At 52.1% G+C, this 19,933-nt stretch overlaps 1 protein-coding gene across 1 annotated transcript in view; it reads left to right on the plus strand.

Annotated features, from left to right (window-relative positions):
* The window catches only part of GABBR2 (gamma-aminobutyric acid type B receptor subunit 2), a 365,809-nt gene that overhangs the window by 271,858 nt on the left and 74,018 nt on the right, over positions 1–19,933 (plus strand). Inside the window, exons 9-11 of the mRNA XM_045563833.1 lie at positions 2,762–2,842; positions 5,902–6,052; positions 8,773–8,905. Coding sequence (XP_045419789.1) covers positions 2,762–2,842; positions 5,902–6,052; positions 8,773–8,905 — 365 coding nt within the window. The remainder of the gene's footprint in view (positions 1–2,761; positions 2,843–5,901; positions 6,053–8,772; positions 8,906–19,933) is intronic.

Genomic DNA, 19,933 nt, shown 5'->3' on the forward strand with positions numbered 1-19,933 from the left:
CATATTTCATGCACTGCTGCCCCACGCCAAATAAATAAATCAGGGCCTCCTCCTCTGAGCGGCGGGAGCTGATTGGGGCATCTGGGGGCTGAGGACTTCAAAAGGCCAGAGCAGGGATGCTGGAGCCCCCAGCAGAGTCTGCTGATGTGACATTTAGGAGCCAGGTGACCCAGGCAAGCAGCAGCTGCCTACACAGTGTGATGCCCTCCAGATGGCAGGGACCCTTGCGGGAGAAGGAAGTGACTTTTACAGTCCCTGTTTCCCCCACACCCGGCCAAAGTAACACAGGTGGAAATGTGTCCTGAAGGATTCCCTGTTCCGTTTGCTGAATGCTCGTAAGGGCCCAGCAGTGCACCTGCATTTCTGCAAAGTTCCCTTAGAGCCAGGGCCCCACGAGGCAGCTCCTCTGGGTGCCGCTTGCAATTGCTTTCTAACCTCTGGGCATTTTGCTGGGGATCTGCCTGCGCCTCTGGGGGGCCTTTCATTGGGACAGTGGAGCCTCCTCTCTGCAGTTCCCACATTTAGGAGGCACAGGTGGCCTGTGGAGTGGGCACCTCGGCACAGAACTGTCACCTCTCAGGGATCCCATCAAGGTAGCCCCATGCTGGGGAAGAGCATGGGCAGCAGAAAAAATCCAGGTTTGAATCTGGGCTCTGCGTTTAGTACCAGTGGGGCCCTGGGCACAGCCACAACCTGTCCAAGCCTCCATTTCCTCGTCTTTAAGGTGGGACTGAGACCACCTACCTACTCCACACACTGTTAGAGCTAAACCAGAAAATGTTCGTAAAACAGCGTAGATCCAGACTCGCTACAGGAGCTCAGTAAATGCCATTGCCCCTCCCCACCTGCTCCCCAACTTTGTCAAAGTCTGCTCTGCTCTCGGAGAGGGGGGGGCTCCACTCTCTGCTCTCACACTCCCCACCCCTTGCTCCCTGCCTCTAACCTCTACCTTTCCCTGAATCTGCTTCATCTTTTTTTTTTTTTTTTTTTTTTTTTTTTTTTTTGAGACAGAGTCTTGCTCTGTTGCCTGGGCTAGAGTGAGTGCCGTGGCGTCACCCTAGCTCACAGCAACCTCAAACTCCTGGGCTTGAGCGATCCTCCTGCCTCAGCCTCCCAAGTAGCTGGGACTACAGGCATGTGCCACCATGCCCGGCTAATTTTTTCTATATATATTTTTAGTTGGCCAGATAGTTTCTTGCTATTTTTTAGTAGAGACAGGGTCTCGCTCTTGCTCAGGCTGGTCTGGAACTCCTGACCTTGAGCGATCCACCCGCCTCGGCCTCCCAGAGTGCTAGGATTACAGGCGTGAGCCACCACGCCCGGCTGAATCTGCTTCATCTGCAGTCACCAGTATCCCCCCAGATGCCAAACCCACTGACCCCCAGCTCAAGGAGCTTGTGTCCGTCTCTCCCTGGCATGTGGCATTGCTGGCCAGCCCCACTGTGAGAGTTGCCATTCCGTGGCTTCTGAGATGCCCACTGTCTCCCAGCACCCTGCTCCTGGCATCCTGTCCACCCCCTGGAGCCTGTGCTGGGTCCTCTCCTCTCTCACATGGCTCTTTCCCTGGGGGTCTCATCCCTGACCACCCCCCCACTCCAACTCTCAGCTTCCATGTGATGGCACCAAGCCTCTCCCCCAGCCTGCACCTGTCCCCTCAGTCCAGACTCAAGGGCATCTCCACTTGATGATCTACAGGCTCCTCAGACACAGCACATCCAAGCCAGAACTCGTCATCTTCCCCTCCATATCTGACTCCCTCCCGGCTCCTTCCCCAGGGAAAGGTGCCTGAGCCCCCGTCATCCCCATCAGAATCTCAGGTGACTCACTTGCCGCCCTGGTCTTCATCTCCCATTTGATCACCCAATTGTCTTGGTTTTACCTGGAAAAAAGAAACCTTTGTCAAATCTGACCCCCACTCTCCACTCCGCCTATCACCACCCTGGACCAGTTCTCATTGTTTTTGTTCCTGACAATGACCAAAACAATGAACTAAGCCTACCAAGAATAGTCAGGAGGATGAAGGCAAATTCAAATGCACACTTGAGTTTGAAAACACACTGAACAAGTGCATATGAGGGAGCCAAGGGCAGTGGGAAACTGCTTGGTGTGACGCAGCAGAGAAATGTAGCTCCTAATCCCAGCTAAGGATGCATTAATAGGAATATAATGTCCAGAATGAGGAAGGGGATAGTCCGCTCTACTTTTTGCTTACCAAATCATACCTAAAGTGCATTGATCAGTCTTTGAAACACAGTGACACTGTGGGATGTGGCTCCAGGAGGGGCCTGGGTGGGGTGGAACATAGAAATGATGTTCTGTAAGGAGGGGTTGGGGGTTGGTGCTGGAGGATGATCTGTCTTTGTCTTTGAGTGTCTGGGGTTGCCTTGGGGTAGAGCAGAAGTGGTCCGTGTGGTCCCAGAGGGCAAAGCCAGATGAGCAGGTGAAAGTTACAGGGGCCAGTTCAGCTCAGTGACCAGGAAGAACTTGGTAACAGGCAGAGTCCAGCTACAGGGGGAGGGGACTCCCCCCCTTGAGGTGTGCAGCAAAGACAGACAACCAGTTCACGAGACAGCGTGAGAGGATGTTCCAGCCCAGATCAGGTTGGGGGTTTGGGGATTCCAACTGGAAGGGGCATTGGAGGAAAAAGAAAAAACCTGCAAGAATATGGCCAGGGCCTGTGGGGGAGAAGAGCTGGGGCAGGAGCTCCCAGACACACCCCAGGACCCTGATCTAACTGGCCACTGCCTCTTGCTGCCCACAGACAGCAGGGAGGTGAAGGTGGGCGAGTACAACGCCGTGGCCGACACGCTGGAGATGATCAACGACACCATCAGGTTCCAAGGTAAGGCAGGGGGGCTGCTCAGAGGAGGGGGCCTGCTCAGTCGCTCCAAGCCTGGACATTGTCTGAGTGTGGGGGACGAGCTCAGAGTCCCTGGCTTCATGGGGTCGAAGGGACGTCCTCAACACAAACACTCGCTCACTGCATACGGGGCCCCAGTCACTTACATGGGTGGCAGCTCCGGAGGAGTCACTGGAACTTGCATGAAGTGCACGCCAAGGTGTCTAAACCATTCGATGGCCAAGAGTAATTCTTTTTAAATGTGTCCCAGCTAAACTGAACTCTGTATCCTCCTCTGGAAAAGGGTTGGGTTGGGTTGGTCTTCTGTTCACACCTCTGCCTGGGTTCAGCTCTCGGCCTCCCTCGCCCGGACCCCTGCACCAGCCCGTGTGGGTCTTCTCAGAATTAGTCTTCACCCCGTCAAGCACATTCTGCCCTCAGCAGCCAAAGTGCCTTTGCTGTCCTGCCAGGCCTAAGATGGCCCACCGTGCCCAGAGCCTTGCATGGTCCCCCTGTGGCCCCAAGGCGTCCGTCAAGGGACCCCTCCCCAACTCTCAATCTCCTCTCTCAAATCTCCCCAACCAGACTGCTTCTCGTTCCTCCCATGTGCTGAGACACCACCCTGCCTTGGCCGTGCAGCGCCCTCTGCCCACGATGCCTTTCCCGCTGTCCTGTGGTCACAGCCAACTACTCGACTCACTTTCCAAGACTCGGCTCCCACATCCTCTCCTTTCCGTGCCCTTTGCTGACTCCATCCAGCGGCACTGCCCTCTGCTCCCTGCCCCGTGCTCAGGCCTACCTGTGCCCAAGGTGACCACAGTCCCGGGACCCCACTGTCACTGGAGGCAGTTTGCACAGTGGTCAGAGCACAAGCTTCAGCATTAGGCAGATCTGGGTTCAAATCCTGCCAGCTTTGCCATTTAACACCACTGAACTATCGCCCCCTCTGTCAAATGGGAATGATCTTATCTACCCAGGAGGCTGTGGGGTGGATCAAGTGAGAAAATCTCTGTCAAGTGCTCAGCCTGTGGCAAGCACTCAATAAGTGAGATTGCCTATTATGGCTTTTTCCCTTTTTGTCCTTTCTTGCCTATTATGGCATTTTTTCCTATGGCTGGTGTGTACGTTCCTTGAGGAAAGAGACACGTCTTTTTCATCTTTGTGTCAGTGGTGCACAGCCCTGGGCCTGATCGGTGGAAGGTGATTAGTAATGATGAATAATCATCATTAATGATAGTGAATAATGAATGAATGAGCTGAACGAAAAGCAAGAAAGAAAACTCAGGACTGCTGCTGTTTCTAACACTCTGATAAACTGTTAGAGTTTGACTTCCGTAACACCTTAGTGAAGAGGCACCTTGTGGAGGCACCAAAGGAGAGGATGTGGGAGCCGAGTCATGGAAAGTGAGTAGAGCATTTGGCTGTTGACCAGGAGGACAAGGAGGAAAGGGTATTAAGGGCAGAGGCACCAGGGTCTCACTCTGTCACCCAGGCTAAAATGCAGTGGCGTCATTATAGCTTGCTGCAACCTCAAGCTCCTGGACTCAAGCGATCCTCCTGCCTCAGCCTCCCAAAGTGCCAGGATTGCAGGAGTGAGCCACTATGCCTGTCCGAAAAGATGTCAATTTTCTGAAGTTGTTTCTACATCATGGTCCCCAAACTCACTAGTGGCCATACCACCTTTGATTCAGACCTCAGCCTCCTTCCTCAGTGCCCGGAGAGGGGCTTGTTTCCAGCCAAGACATCATGGGTCCCCCGGGACTGCTCTTGCATTCGGGAGCCTGAAGGAGGAGCCTGAGCCAGCCTCATGCAGTCCAGAGTTTGGGGGAAGGATGGAGAGTAAGGAAAAAGTTTCCAGACGTTGGGCTTTCACTTCTGGAAACAAGAAATGATGTGACCTGTGTCACCTTGTGTCTGCTTTAGCCCTGACTGTTGGCCCTTGACATCACACATGTAAATGTCACTTTACCTGGAACTGCTTAAGGCTTTACATGAACCACACCAGCAGGTTTCTAGCTGCTTTTGAACCTGGCAACTTCCCTAGATTTCTTTGATGGATCAAACTCCTTTTATCCACTGAATGTTTCTAAACACATTTGAACTTGCTAGCAAAGTGTTTTAAACCCAGATGTTTGGGGACATTATCCCTCCCTGCTGCCACATCTGCCCACCCCCTGCTATCTCTTGCCCCTGGAGAGAAAGCCCCAAAATTTCACAATTCCACAGCAGAAACCTGGCCTGAAATTGCCGCTAAGAAAGAAGGGATCTGAAAGAAGCTGGGGGAGACCCTGCACCCCTCATCCCAAACCAGCCGGGACACGTTTGCCACCATGTAGAAAGATGCGTTTGCTCTGAAATCCCCAGGGATCCCTCACATTCCTGGTGCCCTTGAAGAAGGGGTAGGGCACCTCTGCAGTCACATGGAGAAATGGAATCCTACAGTTTCAGTCCAGGTCTGGCACAGCAGCGGGAGGAAGGTCGCTTCTGCCTCCCACAGTTAGTGACTCTTATGGAAACGAAAAGCCAGATAGAGGCTTTATAACGACCTTGAAGCAGAAATTCCACAGCCAGAGCACATATGTGTCACCATGGAACTGACAGGCAAGGTGTCCGCCCTGTTGAGGAGCGATCACTTATCATGTCTGTAGAGGAGCAGAGTCCTCGAGGTCAAAGCCAAGTTCTTCACCCGCAGTGGCACCCAGTGGAACCCACTCACATCACCCAACCCTGTGCCTTCTAAGCCATTGTTACCTTTGGGGATAAATGGTGATGGTTTTTCACCAGTGTAATTAGACCAAATCAAATTCTAGTCTTCTAACAGCTATTAAATGCATCACAAATCCCTTATTGATTCTATTTAGAGAAAGAAATAAGTCCTGGCTCAGGCTCCCTGTTGGGCAGACTGGCCAACTGCCGGATCTGGCTCACCCAGTGAATAGCTGTGCCTTGCACAGAGCTTGTGTGCAGGGGCCTGGCTGGCTGTCAAGGACACCGAGGCAGAGATGTTCTCGGGGAAGGACTGTGTGCTGAGCTCCGCTGATGTCTTCTTCTTGGCCTCCTAGGATCCGAACCCCCAAAAGACAAGACGATTATCCTGGAGCAGCTGCGGAAGATCTCCCTGCCTCTCTACAGCATCCTGTCTGCCCTCACCATCCTCGGCATGATCATGGCTAGTGCTTTCCTCTTCTTCAACATCAAGAATCGGAATCAGAAGTAAGTCCACCCAGGCCCCGCTCTGGGACGATGCTTTCTGGGTTAACAAGCATCATGTGACAGATTCGCCAGGGGCACAGAAGGTTTTAGGGCAGAGTTTCCCGAAGTGTGTTACTCAGTCACTAGCATGTTTCAGGTGTTACACACGCATGCACACACGCATGCACACACATACACACATATACACACATGCACATACACATGCACACTCATGCACACCCACACGCACACAGAGGTAGGACTGCTGGTTGCACAGGAGTGTGGTCAAATAAAAATAGGTTTGGGGGAGGCTGAGTTAAATAGAATTGAAGGATGCGAGTCCACGGGCCTCATCAGAACTTTGGGATGGGCCAGGAGAAGGAGAGAGAGAAGACAGAAATCCCCAGACATCTGTGGGAATCACTGCTGGAGGAGGTCCTGGGATCCCGGGACGAGAACTCCCATTGGTAGAGCACGTTACCACCCAGGAAGGCCCTCCCTCCTCGTGTCACAGAGGAGAGCCCCCAGGCTCAGTGACGGAGCCGCTGTCCACATGCAGCAGAGCAGCCTGTCCCCTTGTTCTCTTGCCTTGGTTTCTTTTCCCCACCACATGCCCTCAACTCGCCCAAGGAGAGAGGCTCCGCTGTGCGTTATTCTGGTCTGCCGTGGGTAGAATAGGCCACCACTCCAGGCAGTGGTGTTTGCCAGGCGCAGCTAGCTTCTCTGGTTTCCATAGCAAATCCCCGAGCCCAGCTCTCTGCCTTGTTGTGGGAGAGGCTGAGCCAGAGCTCAGAGCGTGGGCTGTCGTGGGGACAGCCTCGGCGACCACCCACGCAGCACTGCAGCCGTGCCATCGTCCCCAGAAACCACATTGCATGACTTCACAGGCTGCCAGGAACAAGCCTTATATCAAGGGAGACAGTTTTTTGGGGGGGTTCCCACTCCCTGCTTGCAGTTGAAGAACTTGGAGGCTCTAGGCCTGTGTGTGTGTGTGTGTGTGTGTGTGTGTGTGTGTGTGTGTGTGTGTGTCTTGGTTGGGTTTTTGGTAACAACTGCTTAGGTCAAACCTATTTCCTAAGAACAAAAAGGAGTTTTTTTCTCCTGTTGTTTTATTTAATTTATCACAAATAGCACATATAGTGCCACAAAAAACTTGAAGCAACTTTTGTCTATTCCATACAAACTTTAAATGATGATCATACCTGTTAGCATTTGGCACAAGGCTTGGCTACATAGCTCTCAATTAATGTTAGATTGCCTTCCTACGGGCCTCAAGAATTCCCCTCAGAACAGCAAGTTGCCCCAGCGTAAGACTAAATCCTTGTATTGCTTAACTACCCCCTCTTGGCCTTCCTGGGCGAAATTACCATTGCTCTTTCCAAGAGGCTGGCATCCAGGTGAATTTTTTGACTGGCTTGGCTTTTTAAAAATCTGCACAGAGACGGGAAACAAACATTGCTGGTTCCCAATTCCTCCCCCAACTTCTATCGTCCTAAATGCTACCCATCCTGTAAGGGCCTCCTCCAGGAAACCTCTCCACTCCCCACGCTGCTGTGGTAATGAGAATGAAGACAGCTTAGCACCTCCTGGTTTACAAAAGCACCTGCAGGGACTCAATGTGTCTCAGCTTTACATGTGCTCTAGGCAACATGGTCAGTTCTCTCATGTTACAGGTGAGGAAACTCAGCCAGGGTAGGTAACTTGCCAAAGGTGCACTTCTACAGGGTGGCAGGGACTAAGCTATCACTTATACATGACATGTTTAAAATGTGAAGCATTAATAGAACCACAGAATGCAAAAGAAATTGTTCTCTGGAGAACAATTGTCTATAATTGCAATCTGCAAAAGAGCACCTAGACCATGGGGCCCCTGGAAACCTAAGACATTCTGAACTGACGGTGCTGGGGAAGCCAGGTACCTCTGAGGCAAACTCCAGCCCACTGCTGGTTTCACACAGCCCTGGATTGCCGGGCAGCTGGGAGCCACAGCAGGATTCCCCAAGGAAATGAAAGAGAAGCAGGTAGAGTTTGGGAGTGTACAAAATGCTCCCAGCCACAGCCTAGCGAAGACAGGGTAGGGGTGGGGATGAGGACTCTGTTGTCCGCCTCTGTCACCTGGTGACTGGGAGAGGTATTCCTACCCGAGTGGGTGGCCCTCTGTGTGCCCAGGACAGTGTGAGCTTTCTGAGTGCTCAGAGACAACCAAAGTGGATGCTCACTCCCTGCTGGAAACCACAGTTCCTAAGCCACCCTGGACGCTTGCCTGTAGACCTTTTTGACATGGTCACTCGAGGCAGGGGATGTGGCGTGGGCATCTTCCCCCGCATTGCAGAAGGTTGCTGTGCTTCAACATAGGGTTCTCTAGATTTGACATATGTTCCCACCCCAGCTGTAAACACCTGTTAATGTAATGCTTTTGTGCAAACTGAGAGAATTAATGGATGAAGAAGTTGGTATGACAAGCTGTCCCTAGAGAATTAATAGGTGAACTTGACAGAGGAGGCAGGAAAATCAACAATTAGAAATATATAGTTGTCTGGGGGGCTTCAGTGAAGGCGGACAGTCCCTGGTGGGTGGTGAGAGGGAGTGGAGGCACTCAGGGCGTGCATTATTTTTTTCCATTTTTCTCTGCCCCTGTAGCCCTGGCCACAATATACACCTAGTGGGCACTTGGGAAATATCTGTTGACGGAAAACTGAATTAACGGTTCTGTTAAATCTATTCTTTCTTTCTCTTGTCAGGCTGATAAAGATGTCAAGTCCATATATGAACAACCTCATTATCCTTGGAGGGATGCTCTCCTACGCGTCCATATTTCTCTTTGGCCTCGATGGATCCTTTGTCTCTGAAAAGACCTTTGAAACACTCTGCACTGTAAGTCATCCTGCATATGCCAGTGGAACATGCTAGAAAGTTTTTGTGGTGATCTCAGTCATCAAAAACGTAGATCCAAACCCAGAAATACATGCAAATGCATGAGGAGGCAGGACACAACCCGCCCAGCGGTTCCGCTGCTCCAGGGGGAAGAGTGGAGTCGCTGTCAGAGCAGAAGGGGGTCAGCATTGCCTGGGAAAGGAAGGCACTGGGAAAGGAAGGGGAAACAAAGACAAGACAGAGAAAAAATTACCAGCCAGAAAGGCCTCAGCACCCAAGGTCAGGGTCAGGGTCAGGGTCATTTAAGAAGGAGCAAATCCTCTCACCCTACCTCAAAAACCGTCCTGGAATGTGATGAGAGAGGTTTGTACGGCTGACCTGGAGTCATGTGGAAAAAGTTATAGTTGTTATTTTCTATTTAAGTGGTGTTTCTTTAACATTTTTTCCCTTATTGTTCCCCCTAAGGAGCCTTTTTAGACATGTTTTCCTAACCATCTCCCCCAGGAAATTTTAATATCAGAAAGATACTATATATCTGCTTGTGCACTTTATATCTATGATTTATACATAAAAAGAATAATGTTTCTTCACATTCAAGAATGAATGTTTGCCCCCATGAGAATACATGTATTTAAGAAAGCCCAAAACAGTATAATTTACTTGTTCTATCTTAGAAAGATGATTTTGAAAATTAACGTTTAAAAATTATGATGCCCAAAGAAATGCCTTTTAGTTGTTTTTCTAAAGGAAGTTATGTATCTGCAATTAGCAGTTATGCGGAACTCTCAGTTGAAAGTGTCATTAGCTTACTTTTTAGAAATAAGGTGACTAGTTGGGATTTATTTCTGGAATTTGACTACTATGTTCTGTCAAAACTGGGTGGGCCATTTGGGTCTCATTAGTGTCCCAAATGCCATAATTTGTCCAGTTCCCTGCCTGGAGGACCGGAACTAGAGGGGATGGTCAAAAGATCAGTGTTGAATGGATTAACGCAAAAACAACTCTTTTGTTGTTGCTGTTTTTTTTAAGGTGTTTAGAGCAATGTAGGTCCTGTTTTGCAAAGCAGTCTCTTTTAGACTGCAGTCGCAGCTCTCAGCCCTCATTGTCGCCCACTGCTGGACCGTGATGAACTAAAAGTTGGCAGCAAGGGATATATACTAGTGAAGGACCCCCAAAACGTGTGACAGGTCACTACCTACGCCTTGGACTTTTAGGACTTGGGAATGTCCCTCTGCTCTGGGACAACACATGGGAACCAGGAGGTCCTGGGACCTTCCCCTGATTCCACAGATGATTAGATCGGGCTACTGTTATGCACAGTCGAGAAATTGTTCGTGTTACCGGTAACTTCACAGCGAGCTGCCTAGCACGGGAGATTTCTACGTTCATGCTTCCTTTATCCTAAATGGGGATGAGCCTTGAGAAATGCATGGTAGAGTCCCCAGCAACCGAGGGGGTCTGATGTCACTGGGGTGCTCAGGCATCCTCGTCTCCTTGGGGGAACCTGAAGACAGTCAAACCCCGGGGCTCGGGGCTCATGGGGTTCACTCTTCCCACTCAGAGTTTTTAATGCTGTGCTCAGCACTGCCTCCCTCCTGCTCTGGTCTGTGAGTTAAGGAAGTACATTCAGGAGATGCAGGTCCCTGGCTTCAGGGTGCCTGGAGTCAGCTTCTCAACAAGCTAAGCTGCTCCAAAGTCCTGGTCGGTGTGGTTTAGCAGGGTGTGTTCCCTAAAGCGTGGGATCCTCTGGCACTAGAATGATGACCGCAGCCTGTGGGAGTCTTAGGGGATGTGTGAAGCCTGTTAAGTCTCCGGTACTCCTGCATCGGCGTGACTCGCGTGCACTGCGGTGCCTCAGCATTTCGTAGGCATACAGCTCGTTTATGGTCGGCTTTCCCGGGCAGTGGTGAGGCCTGAGCAAGGGATTGTTCCTGAGGTCCCCGGTGCAGTGAAGGGGGGGCAGGCAGGAGAGTGGGATTTTCCTCTTCTATCTGTGCTTCAAAGTGTTTAGACCTCCTCCCCAAGTTTGAGGAGACCATGACGATGACAATAGTGAAAATGGTACTGGAGGCTAGTTTGGTGACTTTGAACTTAAACTGTGCTGAGTGGCATCCCTGACAGGTGAGGGGCCTGCCTTGGTCCCCCAGTCAAAAATCAGTGGGGCAGAACTCTACCCTGTTTCCACCGTAGCCCCCTTCTCCTGGGGGCCCCTCTGCCACTTGCTGTTGGCCCCCTGGGAATGCCTCCAGCAGGCCCAAGTTCAAGTGCTGGAGCAGAGACACCCAAGTCAGGAGAGTCCCTCCCTCCCAGGAAGAAGCTCCTGACATCTTGCTTTATTCATGAGCCAAAGGCTGTTAAAGCACAGGTGCTTTCTCAAGTTTGACCTGAATTCTACAAACGCCGGGTGACGCAGGCTAGGGAGCAGAAAAAGGGACATCCCCCACACCCGGGTTTTTTTCTTTTAATGAAGCCTGACATTCTATTCTGGGAGTCACGCTCATTTGTGTGAGGGGAAGGTTGTCCTGGGAAGGCGGTATGAATAAATCATAAAGCGCTTTACAAGTCAGCAGCAGCTCTGAACACGAGGGCTCGAGAAGATGTTAGGGCCGGCTCTCACCACCGCTGAGAATTAATTTATCTGCAGTCAGGGCTGCAAGTCCAGGCTCCGCACGGGAGAGCCCGCATGCACGCCCGTGGGGAAAAGGCAGAGACTAACTACTCTGGGTTGAACTGGGTCAGCATAAATGTGCACATGGGTTAGGGCTGGGGTCATTTATTTAATAATTCTCAAGATCGCCCAGGAAGAGAACTGAAAGCTCTCGAATTCAGAGCCTAAACACCAGTCCCCAGTAAGGACAATGCGGGTTGTATTCCACTTGCTATTCCAGAGGGGTTGGCACCTTAATTTCACTTGGTGCCTTGGACTCTATTCTCTTGGGACCTAGAAGGCTGTTCCCAGTGAGCCACCACCTAGCAGGAACAGGAAGGGGAAACAGGCCCACACGTGCAGTGAGCGCAGATCTTGAAAGGGCCCCCTGGGTTTGCCACCCCCTCCTACACTTATTAACTCCTGGCTGTGGCAAGTGACTTAGCCTCTCTGAGCCTCAGTTTTGTCATCTATAAAATGAGCATAATGATATTCCCCATGCAGGATTGCGATGTGGGTTAAACGTGACGATTCAGACCAGCCGCTTGGTACACAGGGCAAGTGCTGGGTGGGGGGCGGGCATCGCAGTTTGTCACCTTGCCTCCTCGTCACAGTGCAATTCCCTCGTGTCCCACACTAGGTTCTATAAGAAATCTTAAAGGGGACAAGGTAGACTACAAAGCCAGCTTCAGATGTGATACAGTATAAGTCACAGTTTATTCTGTTCTGCCACCATATAAACGCCACTTTCTTCCCTTTTAGTTTTCATTACATAAACTAAACACAACGATAAACCGTGAACACCACCTCAGGACAAAACCTATGACAGTCATGAGATCGCGCCTCTCAAGAGGCCAGACCTCTGCTTGGAAGGGCCGTTATAACTTGGACAGGAACGGGTGCACATGTGAGCGTGTGTCCACACGTGTGCACACACAATGCTCCTGCTGGGGAAGCCGTTATACCTAGTTCCCACCCCCTGATCCCTCTGACCCTTCCAGAATCTCCCCAGCCTGTCAGGGCTGGTTTCAGCAAGTCTTGCAGACAGCTCCAGCTACACTGTGCTGTCTCCCCGGACACCATGTGGGTAGTGGAATCGCCATAGCAACGTGGCCCCTGTGGACACAGAGCTGCCTGTGAGGATGGTGCTGGGCGCGGGCCAGAGCCCCAGTGCCGGGGGGAAGGGAGTGTCCCCTTGCAGCTGACAAGCTGACCTGGCTCAGGAATCCCCTCCCCTGTCAGCCCAGAGAGGGAGCCGGGCTTTGGGGGAAGAGAAAAGACACTTGTCTTCCTTGTGGAGTCTTAGGCAGAAACCCACCCAGCTCGAGCGTGGGAGGGGTAAGAAGGGGCTCTGCAGAGAGGATGCGGGGGCCCCAGGTGGGCTCTCAGGAACATTCCTGGGCGTGGGGTAGTCAGCAGCTTCATGCTGAGTCCCCAGGCCTGTGCCCTCACGAAGTGCAGCACCAGCAGCTGCGATCTGGCCAGGGCCGGCTCTCGCCAGGTGCAGCCTCCCCTCAAATCCCCACGACCACCTGACGAGGCCAGGTTCACAGTCCCCACCGTACAGGACAAAAAACCAAAACTCTTGGCCTGTGTTGCTAGTCGGCAGGGCTGAAGTTTGAAACTAGCTCTGTTAGACTACAAAGACGCCTGAGATGTTTCATTTTTTTCCTAAGAATATTCTGACTTTTTCTTAGCTGGCTTATACCAGAAAAAACAGGTCAGCTAAGCTCTTAGGGATCCGGTAAACATTTATTCCAACCAAAACTCTTGTCCATTGTCCATTCAGATTTTTAAAACTGAGATTTAACTCATATACCATAAAACTCACCCTTCAAAGGTATACAATTCAGTGGTTTTAGTGTACTATTTCACATCTGATGCATCTCCAGAGTATATGAGAGTGTCTAGCACAAAAGAGAAAGGTTCGGTGGTTAGATTGCTTGTGTTCAAATCCCAGCCGCACTACTTCCTAGCAGTGGGATTCTGTTTGTGTTGTTTAACATCACTGAGCCTTAGTTTATTCTTCTGTAAAACGGGGTAATAATGGGGTTGTGAGGATCAAATGAGATCGTGTGTGTAAAGCACTCAGTGCCTGCCACATAGGAAGATTCAATAACTGGTAGTCACTTAGCATTGTGAATGAATGAATGAATGAATGAATGATGGGACCATGTTGGGTAACTGTGTTCACCTCTGGACGCCACTAAGAGAGACGTGGATAGAGCAGAGTAAACTTGGGGTGAAGAAGAGGCTGGAAAACTGGGGTTGGTGCTGGTGGGTTTGGTGTAGGGACATCTCCGGGGACTTGTGGCCTTCTGTGGCTTTGCTCTGCCAGAACTGGGTCAGGAGGAGACTCGGGGCCTGCCTGAGTCCAAGCCACGCTGGTGTGTGCCTCTGCCACCTTGAGTGCTGTGAGGGGCCTGGGGGCCGGCTGCGAGGGAGGTGAGGGGGACGCAGAGGGACCCTGAGGATGCCCCAGCTGCGCAGTCATTGGAACCCTGCGTAAGAAGCCAGTTCAGCCCAAGGCTGCTGTGACAGGAGCACAGAGGCGCGAGGCTCAGCTTTAGGTCTCCCGGCTCCCTCCACACACTGACAACCCCAGCTCTGTATATCGTAAGTGAACCCCTCAATGGATTTTCACAAACTGAACTCAACTGTGAATCCAGGATTCGTATCAAGAAACAGAACATCACCAGCATCCCAGAAGCCCTTCCTGTCCCCTTCTAGCCACCACCTGTCCCCCCCTCCCCCACCTTTCCCTGCCAAAGGGGAGCCGCTGTCCCGACTCCCTCCCGATTTCCATCTTCAGGGTCATTGCTGCTCAGCAACGTGGGCATGAACCACCAGGGGGTCTTGACGAAATGCACATTCTGCTCAGTGGGTCCCGGCCTGAGATCCGGCATTCCTGGCTCACTCGCAGGGGCGCGGATGCTGCGTGCCCACCCACACTCAGGGTCGCAAGGGTGAGACCAGCACGGGTGCTTTATTCTTGCGTTTGTGTCTCAGGGACGGGGGTGTAGGAGACACGGAGGCACCAGAGCTAGTTCCCTGGGGACCCGCCGTGGGAGGAAAGGGGCTGGTGGGCCAGAAGACACTGGCGTGTGGCCCCCACCCTCAGACCTTGGGAAGCAGGGCCGTCCCGCCACGGCGGGCAGGGCTGGGCTCCGGTCCTTCAGTGTGGTTCAGCCTCCGCACGCTGCTCACACGGGGGTGCTCCGGCTGGGCGGCGTCCGGGCAGGGATAGGGTGAGGGGGCCCCAGGCCCTGCACTGGGGAGCGTGACGCCCTCTTCCAGCTCTCTTGGAGATGCTGGGATTTTCTAACTCTCACTCAAAAAGTAAAGCTGCCTAGGAACGCCCACTCAGCCTCGCCGCAAACTCAAGTCCAGTGGGAACTGGTGAAATGCTTTCAGTTAAAAGGCTGTAGGTCTGTGATAGTTTCGTCATCTGAGGATTTCTTTTTGAGGCAGTGGAGAGGTAAAACAACATAATAATGTGGGTTCAGGGGCTGTCCCAGCATGTGATCCCGTGCCCTCGTGGCTGGCTATGGCAAAGTGCTTTGTGATTTCAGAAGGCGGCTGGAAGGCCGGGCCAGGAGACGCCTACAGGGTTTGGTGTTGGCCTTGACTGGCAGGTCCAGACCAGCGGAGGGAGGAGGCCACAGGGACGGGCTCTAACAGGGCTTGCTCAGGCCAACTGGAGTCCTGGGCGGGTGCAGATCTCCTCTTAACAGCAGCGGCCTCCCCAGCCCACATCCTCTGTCCCTGGCCGTCCGGGCCCTTGTCTTGGGAAGGCTGCCCAGAGCAGGGGACTGAGGGGACACCAGAGACTCCCCAGCCAGTGGGCAGGAGACACCCTCCCTTCCCACGTGGGCCACTCCAGCCCTGGCTCTACTCAGCGCTCTCATTGCCACAATTCATTCACTCACATGAGAACATTCCAAGGCGACTACTGTGTGCCAGGCCCTGCAGGCCACAGAGCTGGACCACGCCGATTGCTGCCCTCGAGGAGCTGGCAGTGTAGACAGAAGACACAAGTAGACAAACACCGCCATTCACTATGCTGTATACCCTGACAGAGACAGGCGTAAGGGAGGGCCAGAAGTGGAGGGACAAATCAGGGAACCCCTAAAACAGGGGACCCCTCCAAGTATGCTTCAGGTATTTCTGGAAGTCCTAAACAACGCTTCCAACTTGCCCACAAATTCCACAGCTGCTGCAGTCACCATGGCACAGCCACCCAGGCCTTCCTCTCTTGCTCCAGTGCCCACTGGTCCGTATCTTCTGTCCACAGAGCTGCGTGAAGGCACATGGCAGCCCCCTCCTCAACACACACCACCTCCCATCTGAGAATGTTGCGTTTCCAGAACCTCCACTCCCGAGGCACCTGCTGGGATCCTTGGGGGGAATGGGAAGAAAGGCCTCTTCTCTTATTCTGTGTTGTTTTGTTGCCTGAGCCAAGGCCACCAAGTGCAGTTGTGCACTTTGTGCACTGCACAAGAGTGTTGACATGAGGGGCAGATGGGAGCTGTATTTCAGCCTGGGGTCTGCTCTCTGAGCCCAGTTCTTGGGGTTCTTCAGCTTCCAGGGCCCTGAAGAGAAGCGTCCTTCCCAAAGGGCCCAGAGGCCATACTTCCCCGAAGTTTCTCCTCCCAGAGGGGCACCTTTCTCTGATCTGCCCCAAGACTCCTAAGATTCCCCATGACTCTGACTTGGGTCCCCAAGTCCTCCTGCTTGTGCCCACAGTCTCCCGTGTCCCCAGAGAGCCTTTGCTGTACTCTAAACTCCAGAGGGCTTTTCCAGGCAGACCTTACTTACGGAACCCTGAGCAACACAGGGACTTCTGGAGCTGTTGTTGGAGGGTGCTCTTCCGAGTCTCATGACCTCGGGCTCTGCCTGCCACCCCCTGCCCGAGGAAGACAAGACAGGCCCTGGGGACCTCAGGCCTCTCCGCTCCAGGCTACCATGCCTTCCCCCACCTCGTACGTAATGGTGGTCTGGGGCTGGGTTTGGACAGTCTGGGACTTCCTCCCCTCCTTCCCACTGCTGATTGCCTGGGGCGAGCACTCAGAATAAGCTAAAAGGCAGAGGACATGGGAAAGCAACTTGCCCCTGTGTCCAGCCAGCCACCAGGGCTTCCTCCTCCATCTGACTTCAGGTGTCTGTGGTGACAAGGAGGCCCGGAGCACAGCAGCCCCTGTCATCTGTCAGAACAGACCTGCCAGCAGAGGTTGTGTGTCCACATTGCCGCAGGTCCCCAGAAGAGCAGTGAGAGCCGTCTACGCTGCCAGCCACGCCTTCATGAAACCAACGGAGCAGGCGGCTGAGCAGAATGGTTCTGGGCATAGATTTTTCTTTCCATTTGGAGATTTGCTCTGATTTTTCCCCCTTTTCATAGCTGAGACTGAGATGGGCATTGCCTGCCTAACGTTCTTCACCCCCCGTGAATAAGTATGTTTAAGGCAGTTTGCAGAAGGGGCTGAGTACTTTATGGCTGAGGGGAGAACAGGAAAGACATTAGCATCAGAATGAACATGCTTAAGACTTGGAGAGGAAAAGGGAAGTAGCTGTTTGTCTGGTGCTGATGAATCAGTGGAGACATATTGGAGGTGACATATCAGAAAACAGAATCATTAAGCCCTTCAGAACCGTCTGTTTTATTTGGCATTATAGAATATACAGAAGGGAGGTACCTGGGATGTTATCAAATGAAACATCCCTCAGTGTAGGAAACGACCCGGTAGCATTCTGATGGGGAGGGGGTGTCCTCCAAGCTTTGCTTGAATATGTGGATTGACGGGGAGCTCACTACCTAGCAGACAGGATATTTCATTTTGGTGAAAAGGGCCACTGAGGCCATGAACTCAGCCCCTTTTGTTATTGAATGATCCAGTTCCCTTTCTGGTCTTCCTTTCATGTGTTTTCTCAGGCTCAACTTGAATGTTTCTGGTAACAAAAGGTTCGCTACCTCCTAAGCTGGCCCATCCAGCCTGATCACCCCCTCTGAGCTGGGCCCCAGAGACTTACAGGTGGGCAAAGCAGGCCCTGCCTCCCAGTAGCTCCGTCCTGTGGGAGAGACAGACAGGTCACCAGACAGACGTCATCTCCATGTGACTGGCAGAGCAGAAACGTGCGCGAGGGCAGAAGTCGTGAGCAAGAAACAGTCACTGCCTCTCTCAAGGTCTAGGTGGGCTTCTCAGAGGAGGTGGCCCATGAATTTGGATTTCAGAGGACAAATGAGAACTTGTGAAGGAGCTAGGCCAAGGAACGGCATTCTGGACAGAGGAAATAGCTCGTGCACGGCCCGGCAGCATGAGCCGGCGTGGTGTGAGGGGAACGGCTGAGCAATGTGGTGCTGCTTGAGGAGTGGCGAGGGGGGGGGCTGCACCTGCTAAGAATTTAGAGTTTAACCTGAGGGCTGGGGGCGGGGGCAGAAACAGGTTTCAACCCTGGGACTTAAGCTGCACTGATACTTAATACTAGGATTGACCCTGGGGCCTGGCTCAGTGGGCATGTCTGAGGGTTGTACACAGGAACTCTCCCAAGGACAGGGCGATTGTCACTCTGGTACAGCAGACAGCAGTGCGGGGCCGTGCCGAGGGTCCCCAAGACAATTCCCAGGTTCAGTGACACGGGATTCACAGGGCTCAGGACACAGTTGTACTCATAACTATGACCTATTACAGCGAAAGGACACAAAACAACATCAGCAAAAGCGAAAGGCACACGGGGCAAAGTCCAGAGGACACAGGTGCGAGCTCCCCAGAGTCCTCTCCCGGTGGAGTCAGGCGGGACACACTTAATTGCCCCAGCAACAAACGGTGACAACACGGGTGAAATGCAGTCTAGGGAAGCGCTCCAGAGACTCCGTGCCCAGGGTTTTTACTGGGGGCTGGTCATGGCGGCACCCCCAGCCTACCACATCCCGACATTGCAGACGCCCAGAACGAGAGCAGGTGGTCAGCAAGAACCACAGTGTTTGCACAAACAGTTCGGGCACGGGGAGCCACTCTCGTCACTGAGGGAATGGCGGGAACCCTCCCGAATCCAGGTTCCCAGTTGACAGCCAAGGGCCCACCCTGCAGTTATGCCTTTCTGAGGGTGCAGTCTCAGGCCCGCTACCTTAGCTCTTTTCTGCCCGGGCCTCCTCGGCTATGCTTTGCTTTAGTTTATGGCAACATACTGCAGTTTCCAGATGCCAGGTTAAATTTATATTATTGAATTTTAACTAATTCGTCTAATTTATATGGTTGAGTCGTAAGGAATTTAGCCCTAACAAAATAGACAAGTGGCCTGAAAGTGACGGCTTCCAAGAAAACATAAGTCAACGCAAGTATTAGTAATGCTAAGCACACCGGAGTGACACGTGTCCTCAAAATAAGAGATCTTTGTCAGCCATGCGATAAGGAAAAATAATATCTTTGTCCATCATTTTAAAAATGTCCACGTTCTGTGTATGTTCGTATTTAAGATTGTTTTTCTGGTCAGAGAACATGATCAAAAACACTTGGAGACCATAGGTCTGAACCGTCATGTCAACAAATTAGCTTTAAAGTATGTTGCAACCCCCAGGAGAGTGTTGCGAGGCTGGTCAGCCACTCCCCGGGTGTGTCCTTGTCCCTTGACAGCTGGCTCCTGGGCGTAGATGAATCTGATCAGGGCTAAGGAGACTGTTTGAGGAGGAGGCAGCACAGTGTGAGCTCCAGGCTCGGCCTGGAGCTGTGTGGGATGGGGGAGGGAAACCTCTTCCCGCTCTGGGCCTCGGTTTCTCCGTGTATAAAGTGATTTCTTTGCTCAACTGACAGCTCTGGAAGATCACCTCAGTTTTTGTTGTTGTTGCCATTTGTTTTCAGTATTATAAACTTTGCCTCTGGACTAATAATACTCCTTGAATGAACAGATGAACAAAAGAGTGAATGAACCAACAAACGAATGAATGAATGAATGAATGAATGATAGGATCTGTAAGGCGCGGGCAACTGGTATGGTCTTTAAACGCTCTCCAGTCTGAGTTCCCAGTAAGGGGCTCCTTCCCCTCCCTTTCCTGTTTACTTTGCTTGTATCCTTTCATTAGAATACAGGTAATAATGTGGCTCCTCTGTGTCCTTTCTAAAGCACTGTGCTTCATTCTTCCCCATCTGCTTTCCCCTTGTTCTTGAAATTCAGGAAAAGAAAATAGAAGGCTAATCCCCACCTGTGCCATCGTCAGCATTCACACCTCGCAGGGGGTGAACAAGCGTTGTGTTGCTGTTGTCCTTCCTTGACTCAGGGGGTCGGCCTTGCAATCTACCCAGCCAGTTCCTATTTTTACAAATAAAATGGAAAGGGGAAAATGGTCTGTCTCTGAAAAACTGGAGAGCCAAGCAGAGGGAAAGGCAGGG

Source organism: Lemur catta, chromosome 10 (assembly GCF_020740605.2).
Source record: "Lemur catta isolate mLemCat1 chromosome 10, mLemCat1.pri, whole genome shotgun sequence".
NCBI classification, from domain to species: Eukaryota; Metazoa; Chordata; class Mammalia; order Primates; family Lemuridae; genus Lemur; species Lemur catta.